Here is a 17,263-nt window from a genome sequence, read left to right on the forward strand (position 1 = left end):
TGACAGTGCAGTCATCCATCCATTTATCGATCTGTCACTCCAGTCAGCCAGCCAGCCACCAGTCTGTCTCTCCATCCATCCAACCATCCATACATACATTTCTCTATCCATCCAATCACCCATCTTTCCAAGCACATCATTCCATACATCAGGTCATGGATCCATGAATTCATAAATCCAACCACTCATATATTCTTTCAACCATCCAATTATTCAGCCAACAATCCATGCTTCCAGCTATCCATACATCCATCCAGCCAATGATCTTTCCTACTATCCATCCATGAATCAAAACATCCATCTACCTACCCAATCAAGTGATAAATCCATCCGTCCAGCCACACAGATATCAGATCTTTCATACAATCATTCATCTATCCACTCCTCTCCCCATCCCTCGAACCTTGCATGGACCCATGACCTTCACTAAGTCAGCACCCAGGACTGGTTCCCATTTTCACAAGAGGGCCAAGGGGACCAAGATGGGCCCAGCCTACACTCCTGCCCAGGCCATAGGCCTGCTCCAAAACCAGCGTACAGAAGGAGCAGATCAAGTGCCTGCAGCAACACTCACCTGTGACTGCATCGGTGGAGATGGGGCCCAGACGCTTCCGCCCCCACAATCCATACACATTGAACTTGTAGCGGCGGGATGGAACCAAGTTGGGCACAGTCACTGTGCGGGACTCGCCGTCCACTGGCACCACCTGAGGCTGGCCTTGTGCATCCTTGTACTGTACGGTGAAGGAGTCAAAGGTGCCCTCAGGGACAGTCCAATCGAGCTGGATGGAGGTGGGGGTGACGTGGGAGGCTGTGAGCTCTCCCAGTTGGGGCTGGGATGGCAGTTCCTCCTCCAGTGGGGCTGGGGTGGCAATGGAGAGGGCACAGTTCAGAAGATACAGTGGGGATAAAAATGCACCCACCTGTGCATCCATCCATCCACCTGTCCATAAACCAGTGCATCCATACATCCTACCCCTCAACCATCCATCTGTCCATCCATCTATCTAACCATCCACCAACCATCAGCCAATTCACCCATCTAGTCACCCATCCTGCCTGTCATTCTTCCACCTTTTTGTCCACCCAACCTCCATCCCTCCATTTATCTATCTGTCCACTCCATTCAGCCAACCAGCCACCAGTCTGTTACTCCATCCACCCATCTAACCATCCATCCACCTTTTGCCCAGCCAGCCAGCCAGGCTCCTTTCATCCAAACACCTATCTTTCCAAACACATTTTTCAACTCCTCCAGCCATGGATCCATGAATCCAGGCTTCCAACCACCCATACATTCCTTTAACCATCCAGTTATTCATCCAACCATCCATGCTCTCATCCATCTGTCCAAACACCTTCCCATCCAAACATCTTTCGAACTATTCTAATAGCCATCCAACCATCCATTCAACCAACCAAACGCCCATCCATCCAACCATCCAACATTTCATACCACCATTCATCCATCCATTCCTCCATCCTTGCATACACCCATGCCCACCACCAATTTACCATCCAAGACCTGATCCCATATCCCAGATGCCCAAATGGACAAGGATGGACCCTGCCAGGGCTTCTGACCTACTCCAAAACCAGTGCACAGAGAGGATGGGGATGATGCCTGCAGCTGCCCTCACCTGTGACAGCATCGGTGGAGATGGGGCCCAGACGCTTCCGCCCCCACACTCCATACATGTTGAACTTGTAGCGGCGGGATGGAACCAGGTCGGGCACAGTCACTGTGCGGGACTCCCTGTCCACAGGCAGCACCTGGGGCTGCCCTTGTGCATCCTTGTACTGTACCGTGAAGGAGTCAAAGGTGCCCTCGGGGACAGTCCATTCCAGCTGGACAGAGGTGGGGGTGACGTGGGAGGCTGTGAGCTCTCCCAGTTGGGGCTGGGATGGTGGTTCCTCCTCCTCCAGTGGGGCTGGGGCTGGGGCTGCAATGGAGAGGGCACAATGCAGAAGATACAGTGGGGATAAAAATCCACCGTACGTCCATCCATCCATCCATTCATCAGCACACCTACTCAACCATACATCCCTACGTCTGCACATTCAACTAATCACTCCTCCATTTATCTGTTCCCCTAACCATCCACCGATCTATCCATCCATCCATCAGTACTTCCTTCCACTCAACCATCTGTCCACCCATCCATCCTTCCATTCTTCCTGTCTACCAGTGCCCTCATCCCTCCATGTGTCCATTTGGTGGTCACTCTACTCAGCCACACAGACACCAGTCTATCATTCCATCCATCCAGTCATCCATCCTCCTACCAATTTTGCCAGCCAGCCAGCAACGCTTCCATTCATTCCATCACCCACCTTTCCAAGCACATCTTTTCATCTATCAGGCCATGGATCCATGAACCCAGGACTCCAACCACCCACACATTCCTTTAACCATCCAATTATTCATCCAACCATCCATGTTCTCATCCATCTGTCCAAACATCTTCCCATCCAAATATCTTTCCAACTATCCACCCATGCATCCAAAAATCCATTCAATCATCCCGCCAACCAGCCACACATCCATCCAATCATCCAACCTTTCCACCATCCAATCCATCCACTCCTCCTTCCTATCATGTGCCCATGGTCATCACCAATTCAGTGTTCAAAACCTGATCCCATTTCCCTGAAGGCCCAAGGGAGATAGGATGGGCCCTGCTCAGGCTCCTGACCCAATACCAAACCAGTGCACAGAGGGGACAGGGAGGGTGCCTGCAGGTGCCCTCACCTGAGACCACATCAGTGGAGATGGGGCCGAGACGCTTCCGCCCCCACATTCCATACACATTGAACTTGTAGTGGTGGGATGGTGCCAGGTCAGGAACAGTCACCATGCGGGACTCGCCGTCCACGGGCACCACCTGGAGTTGTCCTTGTGCATCCTTGTACTGCACCGTGAAGGAGTCAAAGGTGCCCTCGGGGACAGTCCAGTCGAGCTGGACAGAGGTGGGGGTGACATGGGAAGCCGTGAGCTCTCCCAGTTGGGGCAGGGATGGTGGTTCCTCCTCCTCCGGCAAGACTGGGGCTGCAACAGAGAGGGCACAGTGCAGAAGGGGTGCACAGTGGGGACAAAAATCCACCCATCCGTCCATGCATATCTATCCATCCGCTCATCCAACCATTCTCCTGCCCATCTCTTCATCCATCCATTCATCTCATCTTTCACCATAAATTAAATTACCCATGCATCCATCCATGCTCCCTTTCATTCTGTTCTTGTCCACCTGTACAATCATCCATTCCACCATCCAGCCATCTCTCAGTCAATTCATCCATCCATCCATCCATCCATCCAATGAATCTGTCTACACATTCATCAAACCATCCATCCATTCCTCCAGCCTTGCATGCACACAGCCATCCAGCCATCCCCAATTCAGCACGCAAGACCTGTACCTATTTCCCAGATGTCCCAAGAGGACCAGCATGGGCCCTGCCCAGCCTCCTGACCACTCCTGACACAGGGCTCAAAGGAAACAGGCACGGTGCCAGCAGCTGCCCTCACCTGTGACTGCATCGGTGGAGACAGGACCCAGACGTTTCCTCCCCCACACCCCGTACAGGTTGAACTTGTAGTGACGGGATGGCACGAGGTTGGGCACAGTCACCATGCGGGAGCCACTGTCAACAGCAAGTGCTTGAGGCTGGCCTTGTGCATCCTTGTACTGCACCATGAAGGAGTCAAAGGTGCCCTCAGGGACAGTCCAGTCGAGCTGGATGGAGGTGGGGGTGATGTGGGAGGCCTTGAGGTCGCCCAGTTGGGGCCGGGATGGCGGTTTCTCCTCCAGTGGGGCCGGGGCTGCAACAGAGAGGACACAGTGCAGAACATAGTGTTGATAAAGATCCATCCTTCCATCAGTTCATCAGTTTACCCACCCAACCATCCATCCATATGAACATACATTCAAACAATCCCCCCCCTCCATCTCTCAGTTCTCCCAGAACATCTATCCATCCATTGGTCGATCCATTGTTCAATTTATCCATCAAACAACTCAACCATCTGTCCATCCATCCTCCACCTCTTTGTCCACCCAGCTACTCACATATCTGGTTGTTACTCCATTCAGCCAGCCAGCCTCCAGTTTGTCTCTCCATCCATCCATCCAGCCAACCAGCTATTTGTCCAGCCAGCCAGCCACGCTTCCATCCATCCCATCACCTATCTTTCCAAGCACCTTTTTCCATCCATCAGGCCATGGAACCATGAATCCACAAATCCAACCACCCATTCACTTAACTATCCAGTTCTTCATCCAACCATCCAGGCTTCCACCCATCTGTCCACACAACTGTCCATCCAACCATCTTTCCAACCATCCGTCCATGTATCAAAAAATCCATGCAGCCATCCAATCAACAAACCACCCATCCATCCACCCAGATATCCAGCTACCTTTCCATCTACTGTCCAACCAGACAACATGACACCCATCCATCCAACATTTCATTCCAAAATCCATCCATCTGCCATTCCTGTCAGGCACCCTTGTCCACCACCAAGTCAGCTTCTAAGACCTGATCCCATTTCCCAGAAGGCCCAAATGGACACAGTGAGTCCGGGCTCCTGATCTACTCCAAAACCAGCACACACAGGGGACATGCACGGTGCCTGCAGCTGATCTCACCTGTTACGGCATCGGTGGAGATGGGACCCAGACGCTTCCGCCCCCACACTCCATACACGTTGAACTTGTAGCGGCGGGACGGTGCCAGGTCAGACACGGTCACTGTGCGGGACTCGCCATCCACAGGCAGCACCTGGGGCTGCCCTTGTGCATCCTTGTACTGCACCATGAAGGAGTCAAAGGTGCCCTCAGGGATGGTCCAGTCGAGCTGGATGGAAGTGGGGGTTACGTGAGAGGCTGTGAGCTCGCCCAGGCGGGGGTGGGATGGCGGTTCTTCTGATGGAGCTGGGGCTGCAACAGAGAGGGCTCAATGAAGAATATATAGTGGGGATAAAAATCCGCCTGTCCTTTCATCAGTCCACCAGTTTACCCACTCAACCAAACATCCATATGAACATACAATCAGGTTATCACCCCTCCATCTCTCAGTTCCCTCAAACATCCATCCATCCATCGGTCCATCCATGCATCCTTCCACTCAACCATCTGTCCATCCATTCATCTGTCTAACCATCCACCCATCAACCAACTCAACCGTCTGTCCACCCATCCATATTCCCATTCCTCCAGCTCTTTGTCCACACAACAACTCACTTGTCACACCACTCAGCCAGCCAGACACCAATCTGTTTCTCCATCTATCCATCCAACTAACCAGTCATTTGTCCAGCCAGCCAGCCACACTTCCATCCATCCCATCACCTATCTTTCCAAGCACCTTTTCCCATCCATCAGGCCATGGAACCATGAATCCACAAATCCAACCACCCATTCACTTAACTATCCAGTTCTTCATCCAACCATCCAGGCTTCCACCCATCTGTCCACACAACTGTCCATCCAACCATCTTTCCAACCATCCGTCCATGTATCAAAAAATCCATGCAGCCATCCAATCAACAAACCACCCATCCATCCACCCAGATATCCAGCTATCTTTCCATTTTCTGTCCAACCAGATGACACTCATCCATCCAACCATTCAACCTTTCATTCCACCATCCATCTATCCATCCCTCCTCTCATGCACCCATGCCCATCCCCAATTGAATGTCCAAGATCTGTTCCCATTTCCCAGATGGCCCAAAAGGACAAGGATGGGCCCTGCCTGGGATCCTGCCTCACTCCAAAATGAGCGCATGGAGGGGACAGGGACGGTGTCCGCAGCTGACCTCACCTGTGACAGCGTCAGTGGAGATGGGACCCAGACGCTTCCGCCCCCACATCCCATACACATTGAACTTGTAGCGGCGGGATGGAACCAGGTCAGGCACAGTCACTGTGTGGGACTCGCCATCCACAGGCAGCACCTGGGGCTGGCCTTGTGCATCCTTGTACTGCACCGTGAAGGAGTCAAAGGTGCCCTCAGGGACAGTCCAGTCAAGCTGGACAGAGGTGGGGGTGACATGAGAGGCTGTGAGCTCTCCCAGTTGGGGCTGGGATGGTCGTTCCTCCTCCAACGGGGCTGAGGCTGCAATAGAAAGGGCACAATGTAGGGCATACTAGCGTATGGACATCCATCTATCTGTCCATCCATCCATCCAGCTGTCCAGCCATGTATCCATCTGTCCATCTATCTAATCATCCACTCATCAACCAAGTCACCAACCATCCAGTCCTTTATCCATCCATTTCTCAGTCCATTACTGCATCCATCCATCCACCAATCTGTCTTTCCATCCATCCAATCATTCATTTGTCCATGATTTCATGTATCCAATCAACCATGTCTCCATGCTCTTTTTTCCATCCCTCAAGCCATGAATTTATCCTACTCTCAATCCATTCACACATCCATACATCCCTTTAACAATTCAGATATCCATCCAACAAGCTGAACTTCCATAAACCATCTAGTCTGTCCAACCATCCATCCGTCCAGCCCACCATCCATCCATACAAAAAGTCAGCCAGTTAGCCATCCATCCACCCAAGCATTCATCCATATATCAAACCTTCCATTCACCCAACCATTCTATCAGCCACTCAGCCACTACTTCATCCAGCCCTAAATCCTTCCAGGTAAGCATCCATTCATCCCTCCCTCCATCCTTCTGACTTTGCATGCATTCATTCCCATCCCAAATTCAGCTCCCAAGAGCTGTTTCCTCTGTTCACGCTCTGGCCTGCTCCAAAAAAAAAGGCCCGAAGGGGAGAGGGATGATGCCCAGAGCTGACCTCACCTGTGACGGCATCAGTGGAGATGGGACCCAGACGTTTCCGCCCCCACATCCCATATACATTGAACTTGTAGCGGCGGGATGGAACCAGGTCAGGCACAGTCACTGTGCGGGACTCGCCATCCACAGGCAGTGCCTGGGGCTGCCCTTGTGCATCCTTGTACTGCACCATGAAGGAGTCAAAGGTGCCCTCGGGGACGGTCCATTCCAGCTGGACAGAGGTGGGGGTGACATGGGAGGCTGTGAGTTCACCCAGGCGGGGCTGGGACGGCGGTTCCTCTTGCGGTGGTGCTGGGGCTGCAACAGAGAAGGCACAATGTAGGACTCCTTGGGATATGGATATCCACTCATCTGTCCAGCCATCTGCCCATCTGTCCATCTATCTAATCATCCATCCATTAATCAGCTCCCATCTGTCCACCCACCCATCCTCCCATTCCTCCACCTGTTTGTCCACCACTGCCCTCATCCTTCCATTTATCTGTATGTTGGCCACTCCATTTAGCCAGTCAGGCACCAGGCTGTCTCTCCATCCATCCATCCATCCATCCATTCCTCATTCCATCCATCCATCCACTTGTCCAGCCAGACAGGCTTCTTTCCATGCAGTTACCCATTTTTCTAAGCACATCTTTCCATCCCTCAGGCCATGGATCCAGGATCCATCTACATCTTCCTTTATCCAAACAATTATTCATCCAATCATCCATGCTTCCATCCATCTGTCCAAACATCTTTCTATCCAAACATCTTTTCAACCATACAAAAATCCATCCAACCATCCATCCTCTTCTCCTTCTGTCTACCATCCCATCAACCAACCATCCATCCATCCAACCTCTCATACTACCCCCCATCCTTTCCCCACCTCCATTCCTCCAACCTTGCACACACCAATGCCCACCACCAATTCAGTGGCCAAGAGCTGTTCCCATTTCCCAGAAAGCTTGAAGGAACAAAGACAGGCCCTGCCCTGGCTCACTTCAAATGCATGGACCAGAGAGGACTGGGACAATGCCTGCAGCTGCCCTCACCTGTGACAGCTTCAGTAGAGATCAGACCAATACGTTTCCGTCCCCACACCCCATACAGGTTGAACTTGTAGCGACGGGATGGCACCAGGTTGGGCACAGTCACCGTGCGGGATCCGCCATCAACAGCAAGGGCTTGAGGTTGGCCTTGCACATCTTTGTACTGCACCGTGAAGGAGTCAAAGGTGCCCTCAGGGACAGTCCAGTCGAGCTGGACAGAGGTGGGGGTGATGTGGGAGGCTGTGAGCTTGCCCAGGCGGGGCTGGGATGGTGGTTCCTCCTCCTCCGGTGGGGCCGGGGCTGCAATGGAGAGGGCACAATGGAGAGCACGCTGCAAATAGATGTCCACACATATGTCCAGCCAGCCTGCCCTGAAAGCATCCAATCAATAATTCCCCCAAACATCCCTCCTTCCATCCACCCATGCTTCCAGTCATCCATCTGTCCATGCATTCATCCTAATGATCAATCTATCAGGCAACTCAACCAATTCTCTATGTAATCAGTCATCTTTATTATCCAGTAATCCAGCTAGTTGTCCATCCATCCGCCATCCAGCCATTTATCCATCTTTTTCCAAGTCCATTAGTCAATCCATTCATCCATGCATCAATCCAACCATCCATCCAGGCTTCTATCTATCCAATCACTCATTTTTCCATGCACCTTTTTCCATCCATAAGCCCTTGATTCCATCCACACTTCCAATCATACATCCATTTGGCTGTCCAATTACTCAGCCAGCCTTCTGGCCATCAAACCATCTATCCATCCTTTCATCCATCCATCTGTTCAACCATCCATCCATCCATTCAACCATCCGTCTTTCTATCTATCTGTCAGTCCAGCCAATCCTCCAGCCCTCCAACCTTGCATGCAGCCATTCCTCCATCTATCCCCCAGCCAGCACCCAGGACCTGTTCCCATTTTCCCAAGAGGACCAAGAGGAACAGGACTGGCCCTGCCAGGACTCCTGACCCACTCCAAAACCAGTGCACAGAGGGGACAGGGACAACGCCTGCAGCTGCCCTCACCTGTGACGGCATCGGTGGAGATGGGGCCCAGACGCTTCCGCCCCCACACTCCGTACAGGTTGAACTTGTAGCGACGGGATGGAATCAGGTTGGGTATGGTCACCGTGTGGGACCCACCACCCACAGGCAGCGCCTGGGGCTGGCCTTGCGCATCCTTGTACTGCACAGTGAAGGAGTCAAAGGTGCCTTCAGGGACGGTCCATTCCAGCTGGACAGAGGTGGGGGTGACGTGGGAGGCCATGAGCTCGCCTAGTTGGGGCTGGGACAGCAGTTCCTCCTCCGATGGAGCCGGGGCTGCAACTGAGAGAGCACAGTTCAGGGGACAGATATCTGCCCATCTCTCCAGCCATCCTTCCATGCAACCATCTTTCCCTTTCTCCATCTACCTATCCATCCATTGATCAAATCACTCACTCATCCTCCCCTAATCCCACCATTCGTCTAACCATCTGTTTGTCCATGTGCTTGTCAGTCCATTCATCCAACTATCTATTCATCCATCTGATCCTCTATCTATTTGTCTGTTCATCCACCCATGCTTACATCCATCCAATCACCCATCCTGCCATGCGCTTTTTTCAGTTCATCAGTCCCTGAATATATCTACCTAACCATCCAATTATGCATCCCAGCATCCCTCTAGTGAATCCTCCATCCATCCAATCATTCAGTTATCCATCCAACCAGCCATCTTTCCTTCCATCCATCCATCCATCCAGTTATCCCACTATCCAATCAACCAATCATTCCATCAACCAACAGCCACAAGCTCACCAACCCCCATCCCTCCAACCTTTCATGCACCCAGTTCCACCCCTAACAGAGAGAGGACAGTGCAGGGCATGCTGCAGGGACAAACATATATCCACTCATCCATCCATCTGTCCAGTCCCTCCATTTGCCCCATCATGTTTCCATCTATCCACCCATCTGCTCAGCTGTTTGCTCACTCATCCATCCATCAGTCTTTCTGTCCTTTCATCTTTCTCTAAGTTCATCTTTCTGTGCACCCATCCATTCATCCATCCGTTTGTCCAGCTGTCCATCCACCTGTTCTTCCATCCATTTGTTCCACCACCCACCCATCCCTCCATTTGTCCATCCACCCATTCTTCCATCCATTTGTTCAACCACCCATCCATCCATCCGTTTGTCTATCCACTCACCTATTCATCCTTACAGCTTTTGTTCTGTTCATCCATCCACCCCTCCATTCACCCTGTCATCTGTTTCATCATCCATCTATCCTCCAGTCCCTCCTATCATCCCTCTTTCCATGCACCATGTCTCCAGCTACCCACCCACCATTCCATCCATCCACCCCCAATTTGGCTGCCGAGAGCTGGGGAGCCCAGACACCTGGGTCCTCCCACCAGGTCAGGGCCTGCCTGGGGGTACCTGCTTCAGCCACTGTGCCGCGGGGCTCAGAGCCCCCTGTCAGCTCCATCTCGTATTGGTGCCCCTGGTCTGGGAGAGGCTCACGAGTGCTGTCCACCCCTGCAAGCAGAGGAGAAGGTCATGGGGGGAGAGGGGGATGTCCCAGGCAAGGCTGTCCCCTTCCCCATCCCCATCACCCACCTGTGGTCACCAGGGTGGAGTAGGACTTGGAGGCGTGCCCCTGCACCACACCATGGACCTCCACACGATACGTGGCCCCCGGGACCAGCCCTGGGAGCCGGGCCACCGCCGCATCCCCCGGCACCCGCAGCTCCCCCCCGGCCCCCTCGGGCCCTCCCAGGAGCCGGTAGCGGATCACCACAGTGTCCACGTGGTCCCGCAGCCCATCCAGGGTCACCAGGGCTTCACCGGAAGTCCCCGGCATCACCCAGGGCTTGACATGGGATGGGGGGCCTGGGGGACCCTGGCGGAGGCGGTGGAACACCTGGTCGCGCAGCTCGGCCGGGCTCCGGCGCAGCAGGTAGGAGAGGATGGCCCGGGCCACGGCCGGCACCGTCTGGTTGCCGCGGAGTGGGAACGCCGAGGCCCGGAGGTAGCTCTCCAGGCGCTGCTGCAAGGTGCCATTGTAGGGCGAGAGCTTGGCCCCCAGGTCGTGCACCACCGTCTGCAGGGACAGGCCCCCCGGGGACACTGGGGACGCCGGGGCCCCTGGGGATGCAGGGGACACTGGGGATGCTGGAGCCCCCGGGGATGCAGGAGACCGTGGAGATGCTGGTGACTCCGGGGACGCTGGTGACACTGGGGATACTGGTGACACAGGGGATCTCGGGGACACTGGGGATGCTGGAGCCCCCGGGGATGCAGGAGACCGTGGAGATGCTGGTGACCCCGGGGACACTGGTGACACTGGGGACCTTGGGGATGCTGGAGACCCCGGGGATGCTGGTGACCCTGAGGATCCCGGTGACACTGGTGACACTGGTGACCCTGGGGATGCTGGTAACGCCGGGGACACAGGGGGCCCCAGGGGACCCCGAGGGGACCCCGGGGGCACCCCATGGGCGTGCAGGGACTGGGCGGGCACTGTGAGAGCAAACAGGGCCGGTGTCACCACACTGTCCCCTCCCCAGAAACACCCGTCCACCAGGGACCGGGTGGGGGAGACAGACATGGGGACAGACACAGGGACAGACGGACCCATGGGGACACATTGGGGACACCCAGACCTACAGGGACAAACGGATGCACAGGGACGCACCAGGAGACAGAGGGACACATGGACCCATGGGGACAGATGGACACGCGGGGACAGACTAGGGACACACGGAGCCATAGGGACACACGGACGGACGGGTCCAAGGGGACACACGGAGCCATGGGGACAGACAGATGCACGGGCACAGACGGATCCAGAGGACAGACGGACATCACAGGCACCATCCCCGTCCCCATTCCTGTCCCTTTGCCGGTCCCCACCCCCAGGCCTGTCCTTGTCCTTGTCCCCATGCCTGTCCCCATGCATGACCTCATCCCCCCTCACCATGCCCATCCCTGTCCCAGTCCTTATCCCATCCCCAGCCCTGTCCCCAGCCCTGTCCCCATGCCTGACCTCATCCCATGCTTGTCCCTGTCCCCATCCCTGTCCCTGACCTTGTCCCTGTACCCATCCCCATCCCTGTGCCTGTCCCCTCTGCATCCCCCTTCCACTCCAGTCCCTGTTCCTGTCCCTGTTCCCATCCTTTTCCCTGACCTTGACCCCGTGCCCATCTCTGTGACCATCCTTTCCTGCCCCTGTTCCATTCCCATCCCTATCTGTGTCCCCTTGTCTGTCCCCATCTCTGTCCTTGTCCCTATCCCCATGTCCACCCCTGTCCCCATGCTCATCCCCATCCCTATCTCCATTCCTCTCACCATCCCAATTCTCTGTCCCCCATCCCCATCCCTATCCCTGTCTCCATCCCTGTGCCTGTCCCTGTCCCCAACCCGCTCACTGTCCCCATCTCCATCCCTGTCCCCATCCCCATCACTGCGCCCTGGCCACCTCCATGTCTCTCCATGTCTCTCTCTGGCCCCATCCCTGTGCCCATCAATGTCCCCATCCCTGTCCTCATCCCCATCCCTGTCCCCATCCCCATCACCGTCCCTGTCCCTCACCCCATCCCCATCCCCATCCCCATCACTGTCCCCAGCCCCATGTCTGTCAATGTCCCCATCCCCATCATCGTCCCCATCCCTGTCGTCACGCGGTGCCACGTACGGGTGCGGACGTGCAAGGTGCTGGGTGCCCCGGGGTGCTGCTCCCGCTGCGCCTGCACCGAGACCTCGTAGGTGCCGCCGGGCACCAGCCCCGTCGCCTCGAAGGTGACGGCAGAGCTGGGCAGCTGGTGCATGGTCACCGCCTCCGCCTCATCCTGGGGATGGGGACACACCGTTGGGGACACTGTGGGGGACGGCCCCAGCCCTGGCCCCGAGCCGGGCAGCCAGCATGTGACCGTGGCCAATGGCTCATCCTGGGTCCAGGCATGTGTTGGGAACACGTTGGGGACGTGTTGAGGACACATTGGAGACACACTGGGGATGCACTGGGGACACCACACTGGGGACCTGTCCCCATCCCCATCCCCAAGCTGGGCAGCCAGCAAGTGGCCGCAACAGCTTGTCCTGGGGCCAAGGTGCACTGGGGACGTGTTGGGGACACTTGGGGACCCAGCTCACCATGGGAACAATGGCCACCTGGTAGCCATCCACAGGCTCAGGTGGCTGTGACCAGGCCACTCGGAAGGACGTCCGGTCGCGGGCAGTCACGTGCAGTGTCACCAAGGGGATCTCTGTGGGGACATGGCCCCGTCAGTGGGTGCCACCGCAGGGACACCCTGGGGATGGGGCACCCATAGGATGGGGACACTCTGGGGACACCCTGGGGATGGGGCACCCATGGAATGAGGACACCATGGGGACACCAGGGGATGGGGCTCCCACAGGATGGCGACACTACAGGGACACCCGTGGGATGGGGACACCTCTGGGGACACCCCAGGGATGGAGCACTCATGGGACGGGGACAACCCGGGGGCACCATGGGGACACCCACAGGATAGGGACACCCTGGGGATGGGGCACCCATGGGACAGGGAGACCCTGGGGACACCCACAGGGACATGTCGGAACAGGGCACTGGGAGCACTGGGGGGCACTGGGGGCAATGGGGGCACTGGGAGGGCACCAGAGGAGCACTGAGGGAGCAATGGGAGTCTGAGGAGGGGCACTGGGGGGGGCACTGGGAGGACAGGGAACCCTGCAAGGGGCACTGGGAGTGCTGGGAGGAGCACTGGGAACCCAGAGAGGGGCACTGGGAGGCACTGGGAACACTGGGAGGGGCACTGGGGGCACTGGAAGGGTACTGGGAGGGGCACTGGGAGGGGCACCCGTAGCACTGGGAGGCACTGGGAGCACTGGGAGGGGCACTGGGAGGCACTCGGAGCACTGGGAGGGGCAGCGGAAAGGGCACCGGGAGTGCTGGGAAGCACTGGGAGCACTGGGAGGGGCACTGGGAGGGGCACTGGGAGGGGCACTGGGAGCACTGGGAGGCAGTGGGAGGGCCCCGGGGGGGTGTCACGCACCGAGGTGGCAGCGGGGCCCGCCACGGCCGGGTGGGCAGGCAGGGGCATCGCAGGCAGCGCCACCGAAGCCGGCGAAGCAGCGGCAGCGGCCGCCCCGGCAGCGGCCCTGGTCACTGCAGTCGCGGGGGCACCGGGGCTCGGCGCACGTGGGGCCGCCCCAGCCCGGCTCGCAGGCACAGGCGCAGCGCCCTGCATCGAAGGCCCCGTGCCCGCTGCACAGGCGCCGCGCGTCCGTCCGCCCTGCGGGCACAGCGCCCTGACGCCGCGGGGCCCCGCCCGCACCGGCGAGAGCCCCGCCCACTCCAGTGCAAGCACTGCCCACTCTAGTGCAAGCCCCACCCACTTCGGTGCAAGCCCCACCCACTCTGTTGCAAGCCCCACCCACGCTGGCAAAAGCACTGCCCACTCTGGTACAAGCACCGCCCACTCTGGCGCAAGCCCTGCCTGTGCTGGCAGAAGCGCTGCCCACTCTGGTGCAAGCACCACCCACTTCGGTGAAAGCACCACCTGCTGCAGTGCAAGCCCCGCCCCCTCCAACAAAAGCCCCGTCCCCTCCAGTGTAAGCCCCACCCACTCTGGCGCAAGCGCCACCTACGCTGGTGCGAGCCCTGGCCGCTCTAGTGCAAGCCCCGCCCACCCTGGCCCGAGTCCTGCCCCGTCCAGTGCAAGCCCCGCCCACTCTCCTGCAGGCATCACCCATTCTGGTGCAAGCTCTGCCCTCCATCGTGCAAGCACCACCCACTCTAGGCCAAGCCCCACCCACTCTAGGCCAAGCCCTGCCCACTCTGGTGCAAGCGCCATCCCCTCTTCTGCAGGCACCACCCACTCTGATGCAAGCCCCACCCATGATGGTGCAAGCCCCGCCCACTCTGGCACAGGACCGCCCACTCTGGTGCAAGCCCCACCCCCTGGCAAGCCCCATCCCCGCTAGTGCAAGTCCCTGCCCTCTAGCACAAGCCCCGCCTCAAAGGTGCAAGCCCCACCCACTCTGCTTCAAGCCCCTCCCACTAGCTCAAGCCCCACCTCAAAGGTGCAAGCCCCGCCTGCTCTGGTGCAAGCCCCGCCCCCGCAACTGCAAGCCCTGCCCCTGCCGCTTGAAGCCTGTGCCATTGGTGCAAGCCCCGCCCCCTCCTGGTGCAAGCCCCGCCCCCTCCTGGCGAAAGCCCCAGCGCTCTGCTGGCAAGCCCCGCCCACACTGGGGCAAGACCCACCCATCGTGGTGCAAAACCCACCTGCTTTGGTGGAAGCCCCACCCCTGCTCGTGCAAGCCCCGCCCCACTCCTGTGCAAGCAACACCTGTTGGTGCAAGCCCAGCCCCCTGCTCTTGCAAGCCCCACCCCTTTTTCCAACTCCGCCCCCTCCAGTGCAAGCCCCACCCCCTCCAGTGCAAGCCCTGGTCCTGCGCAAGCCCCACCCCTGCTCATGCAAGCCCCGCCCTTTGGCTGGAAGCCCCACCCCTTGTGTAAGACCCGCCCCCATGCAAGCCCCGCCCCCACCCCATGGCTGCCTGAGGCCATCCTGCTCCCCCGTCTAACCCCCCCATAACCCCCCATGTCCCTCATGTCCCCCCATGTCCTTCCATGTCCCCCATCTCCCTCCATGGCCCCCCATGGCCCTTCATGTCCCTCCATGTCCCCCATGACCCTCCACATCCCTTCATGTCCCCCAATGCCCCTCATGTCCCCCCATGTCCCCCATCTCCCTCCATGTCCCTCCATGTCCTCCATGGCCTCCCATGGCTCCCCAAGGCCCCATGGCCCTCCATGTCCCCTCATGTTCCTCCATGGCCCCCATGGCCCTCCATCTCCCTCCATGTCCCCCATGGCCCCCCATGGCCCTTTATGTCCTCCATGTCCCTCCACATCCTCCATATCCCCCCAATGGACCTCCATGGCCCTCCATCTCCCTCCATGTCCCCCATGTCCCTCCATGTCCCCCCATGTCCTCCCATCTCCCTCTATGTCCCTCCATGGCCCCCCATGGCCCATGTCCCTTCATGTCCCTCCACATCCTCCATGTCCCCCATGGCCCCCCGTGTCCCCCCGTCCCCATACCGGTGCCAGCCTGGGGCCAGCCCTCAGCCCCACACTGGCTCTGCAGTGCCCGCACTTGCCCCTCCAGGGCCCGCAGGCGGCTCAGCAGGTCCTCGAGCACCGCCGCGGCCCACACGGGTGCCCTGGCGCTGCCGTGGGGCCAGGGGGGACCCAGGGAGGCCCCTTGTCCCCCAGGCCCCTGTCAGCACCACCAGCACCAGCGCCAGCCCCGGCCACATGCTCCTGCAGGGACACGCGCGTCACCACCAGGGCACCGACCCACGGCATCACCAACCCATGCCATCACCCACAGTGCCACCACCTTTGGCCCTGTCCCATGGTGTCAACCATGGTGTCACACCCAAGCACCAACCTATGGTGGCCCTGACCCACAGCATCACCCACAGCATCACCACCCAGGCACCGATCCATGGCGTCCCCTACCCACAGTGTCACCCACAATGTCACCCATAGTGTCACCACACAGGACCTGACCCACAGTGTCACCCACCTATGGCTCCCACCCATGGCCCTGCCCCATGGCATCACCCACCCACAGTGCAGACCCACAGCACCCATCACCCATGGCATCACACACCCCCAGCACCCGTGCCCCACAGCACCACCCACCCACAGCACGGACCCACAGCAGCTGTGACCCACAGCACTGTCCCATGCCACCAACCCACACCACTGACCTATGGCATCACCCACCCACAGTGCAGACCCACAGCACCCATCACCCATGGCATCACACACCCCCAGCACCCGTGCCCCACAGCACCACCCACCCACAGCACGGACCCACAGCAGCTGTGACCCACAGCACTGTCCCATGCCACCAACCCACACCACTGACCTATGGCATCACCCACCCATAGCACCATGACCCGACCCATAACATCATCCATGACCCACAGCATCACCCATGACCCGCAGCTCACCCATGACCCACGGTATCACTCACCCCCAGCACCCCCCCCCACCATGGCACCTGCCCACGGCATCACCGACCCACAGCACCCACCCACAGCCCCATGGACCCACAGCACCGCTGACCCACAGCACCCACAACCCACAGCAGCATCAACCCATAGCACCAACCCACAGCAGCACCCATGACCCACAGCACCCACAACCCAGGGCGGCAACCCACGGCACCCACAGCCCACAGCACCCACGACCCACAGCAGCACCAACCCATAGCACCCATGACCCACAGCAACACCTTTCACCCGTGGCACCCATGACCCATAACAGCACTGACCCACAGCACCACCCCATAGCACCCATGACCCACAGCACCCACGACCCA

The 17,263-nt window shown here is 58.1% G+C and overlaps 1 protein-coding gene across 1 annotated transcript in view; it reads right to left on the reverse strand.

Moving 5' to 3' along the window:
* LOC106497245 (tenascin-X-like) overlaps nt 1–16,380 on the reverse strand; it is a 43,165-nt gene extending 26,785 nt beyond the window's left edge. Inside the window, exons 1-17 of the mRNA XM_067317152.1 lie at nt 16,322–16,380; nt 15,970–16,097; nt 13,916–14,155; nt 13,011–13,123; nt 12,553–12,706; nt 11,023–11,378; nt 10,476–10,959; nt 10,296–10,394; nt 8,898–9,191; nt 7,867–8,163; nt 6,836–7,123; nt 5,830–6,123; nt 4,653–4,943; nt 3,530–3,823; nt 2,753–3,043; nt 1,641–1,943; nt 575–862 (exon numbers count right to left, since the gene is read on the reverse strand). Of these exons, the coding sequence (XP_067173253.1) occupies nt 575–862; nt 1,641–1,943; nt 2,753–3,043; nt 3,530–3,823; nt 4,653–4,943; nt 5,830–6,123; nt 6,836–7,123; nt 7,867–8,163; nt 8,898–9,191; nt 10,296–10,394; nt 10,476–10,959; nt 11,023–11,378; nt 12,553–12,706; nt 13,011–13,123; nt 13,916–14,155; nt 15,970–16,097; nt 16,322–16,380 (4,273 nt within the window). The remainder of the gene's footprint in view (nt 1–574; nt 863–1,640; nt 1,944–2,752; nt 3,044–3,529; nt 3,824–4,652; nt 4,944–5,829; nt 6,124–6,835; nt 7,124–7,866; nt 8,164–8,897; nt 9,192–10,295; nt 10,395–10,475; nt 10,960–11,022; nt 11,379–12,552; nt 12,707–13,010; nt 13,124–13,915; nt 14,156–15,969; nt 16,098–16,321) is intronic.
* Between the last annotated feature and the right edge of the window lie 883 nt (nt 16,381–17,263).

Source organism: Apteryx mantelli, unplaced genomic scaffold, assembly GCF_036417845.1.
Source record: "Apteryx mantelli isolate bAptMan1 unplaced genomic scaffold, bAptMan1.hap1 HAP1_SCAFFOLD_255, whole genome shotgun sequence".
NCBI lineage: Eukaryota > Metazoa > Chordata > Aves > Apterygiformes > Apterygidae > Apteryx > Apteryx mantelli.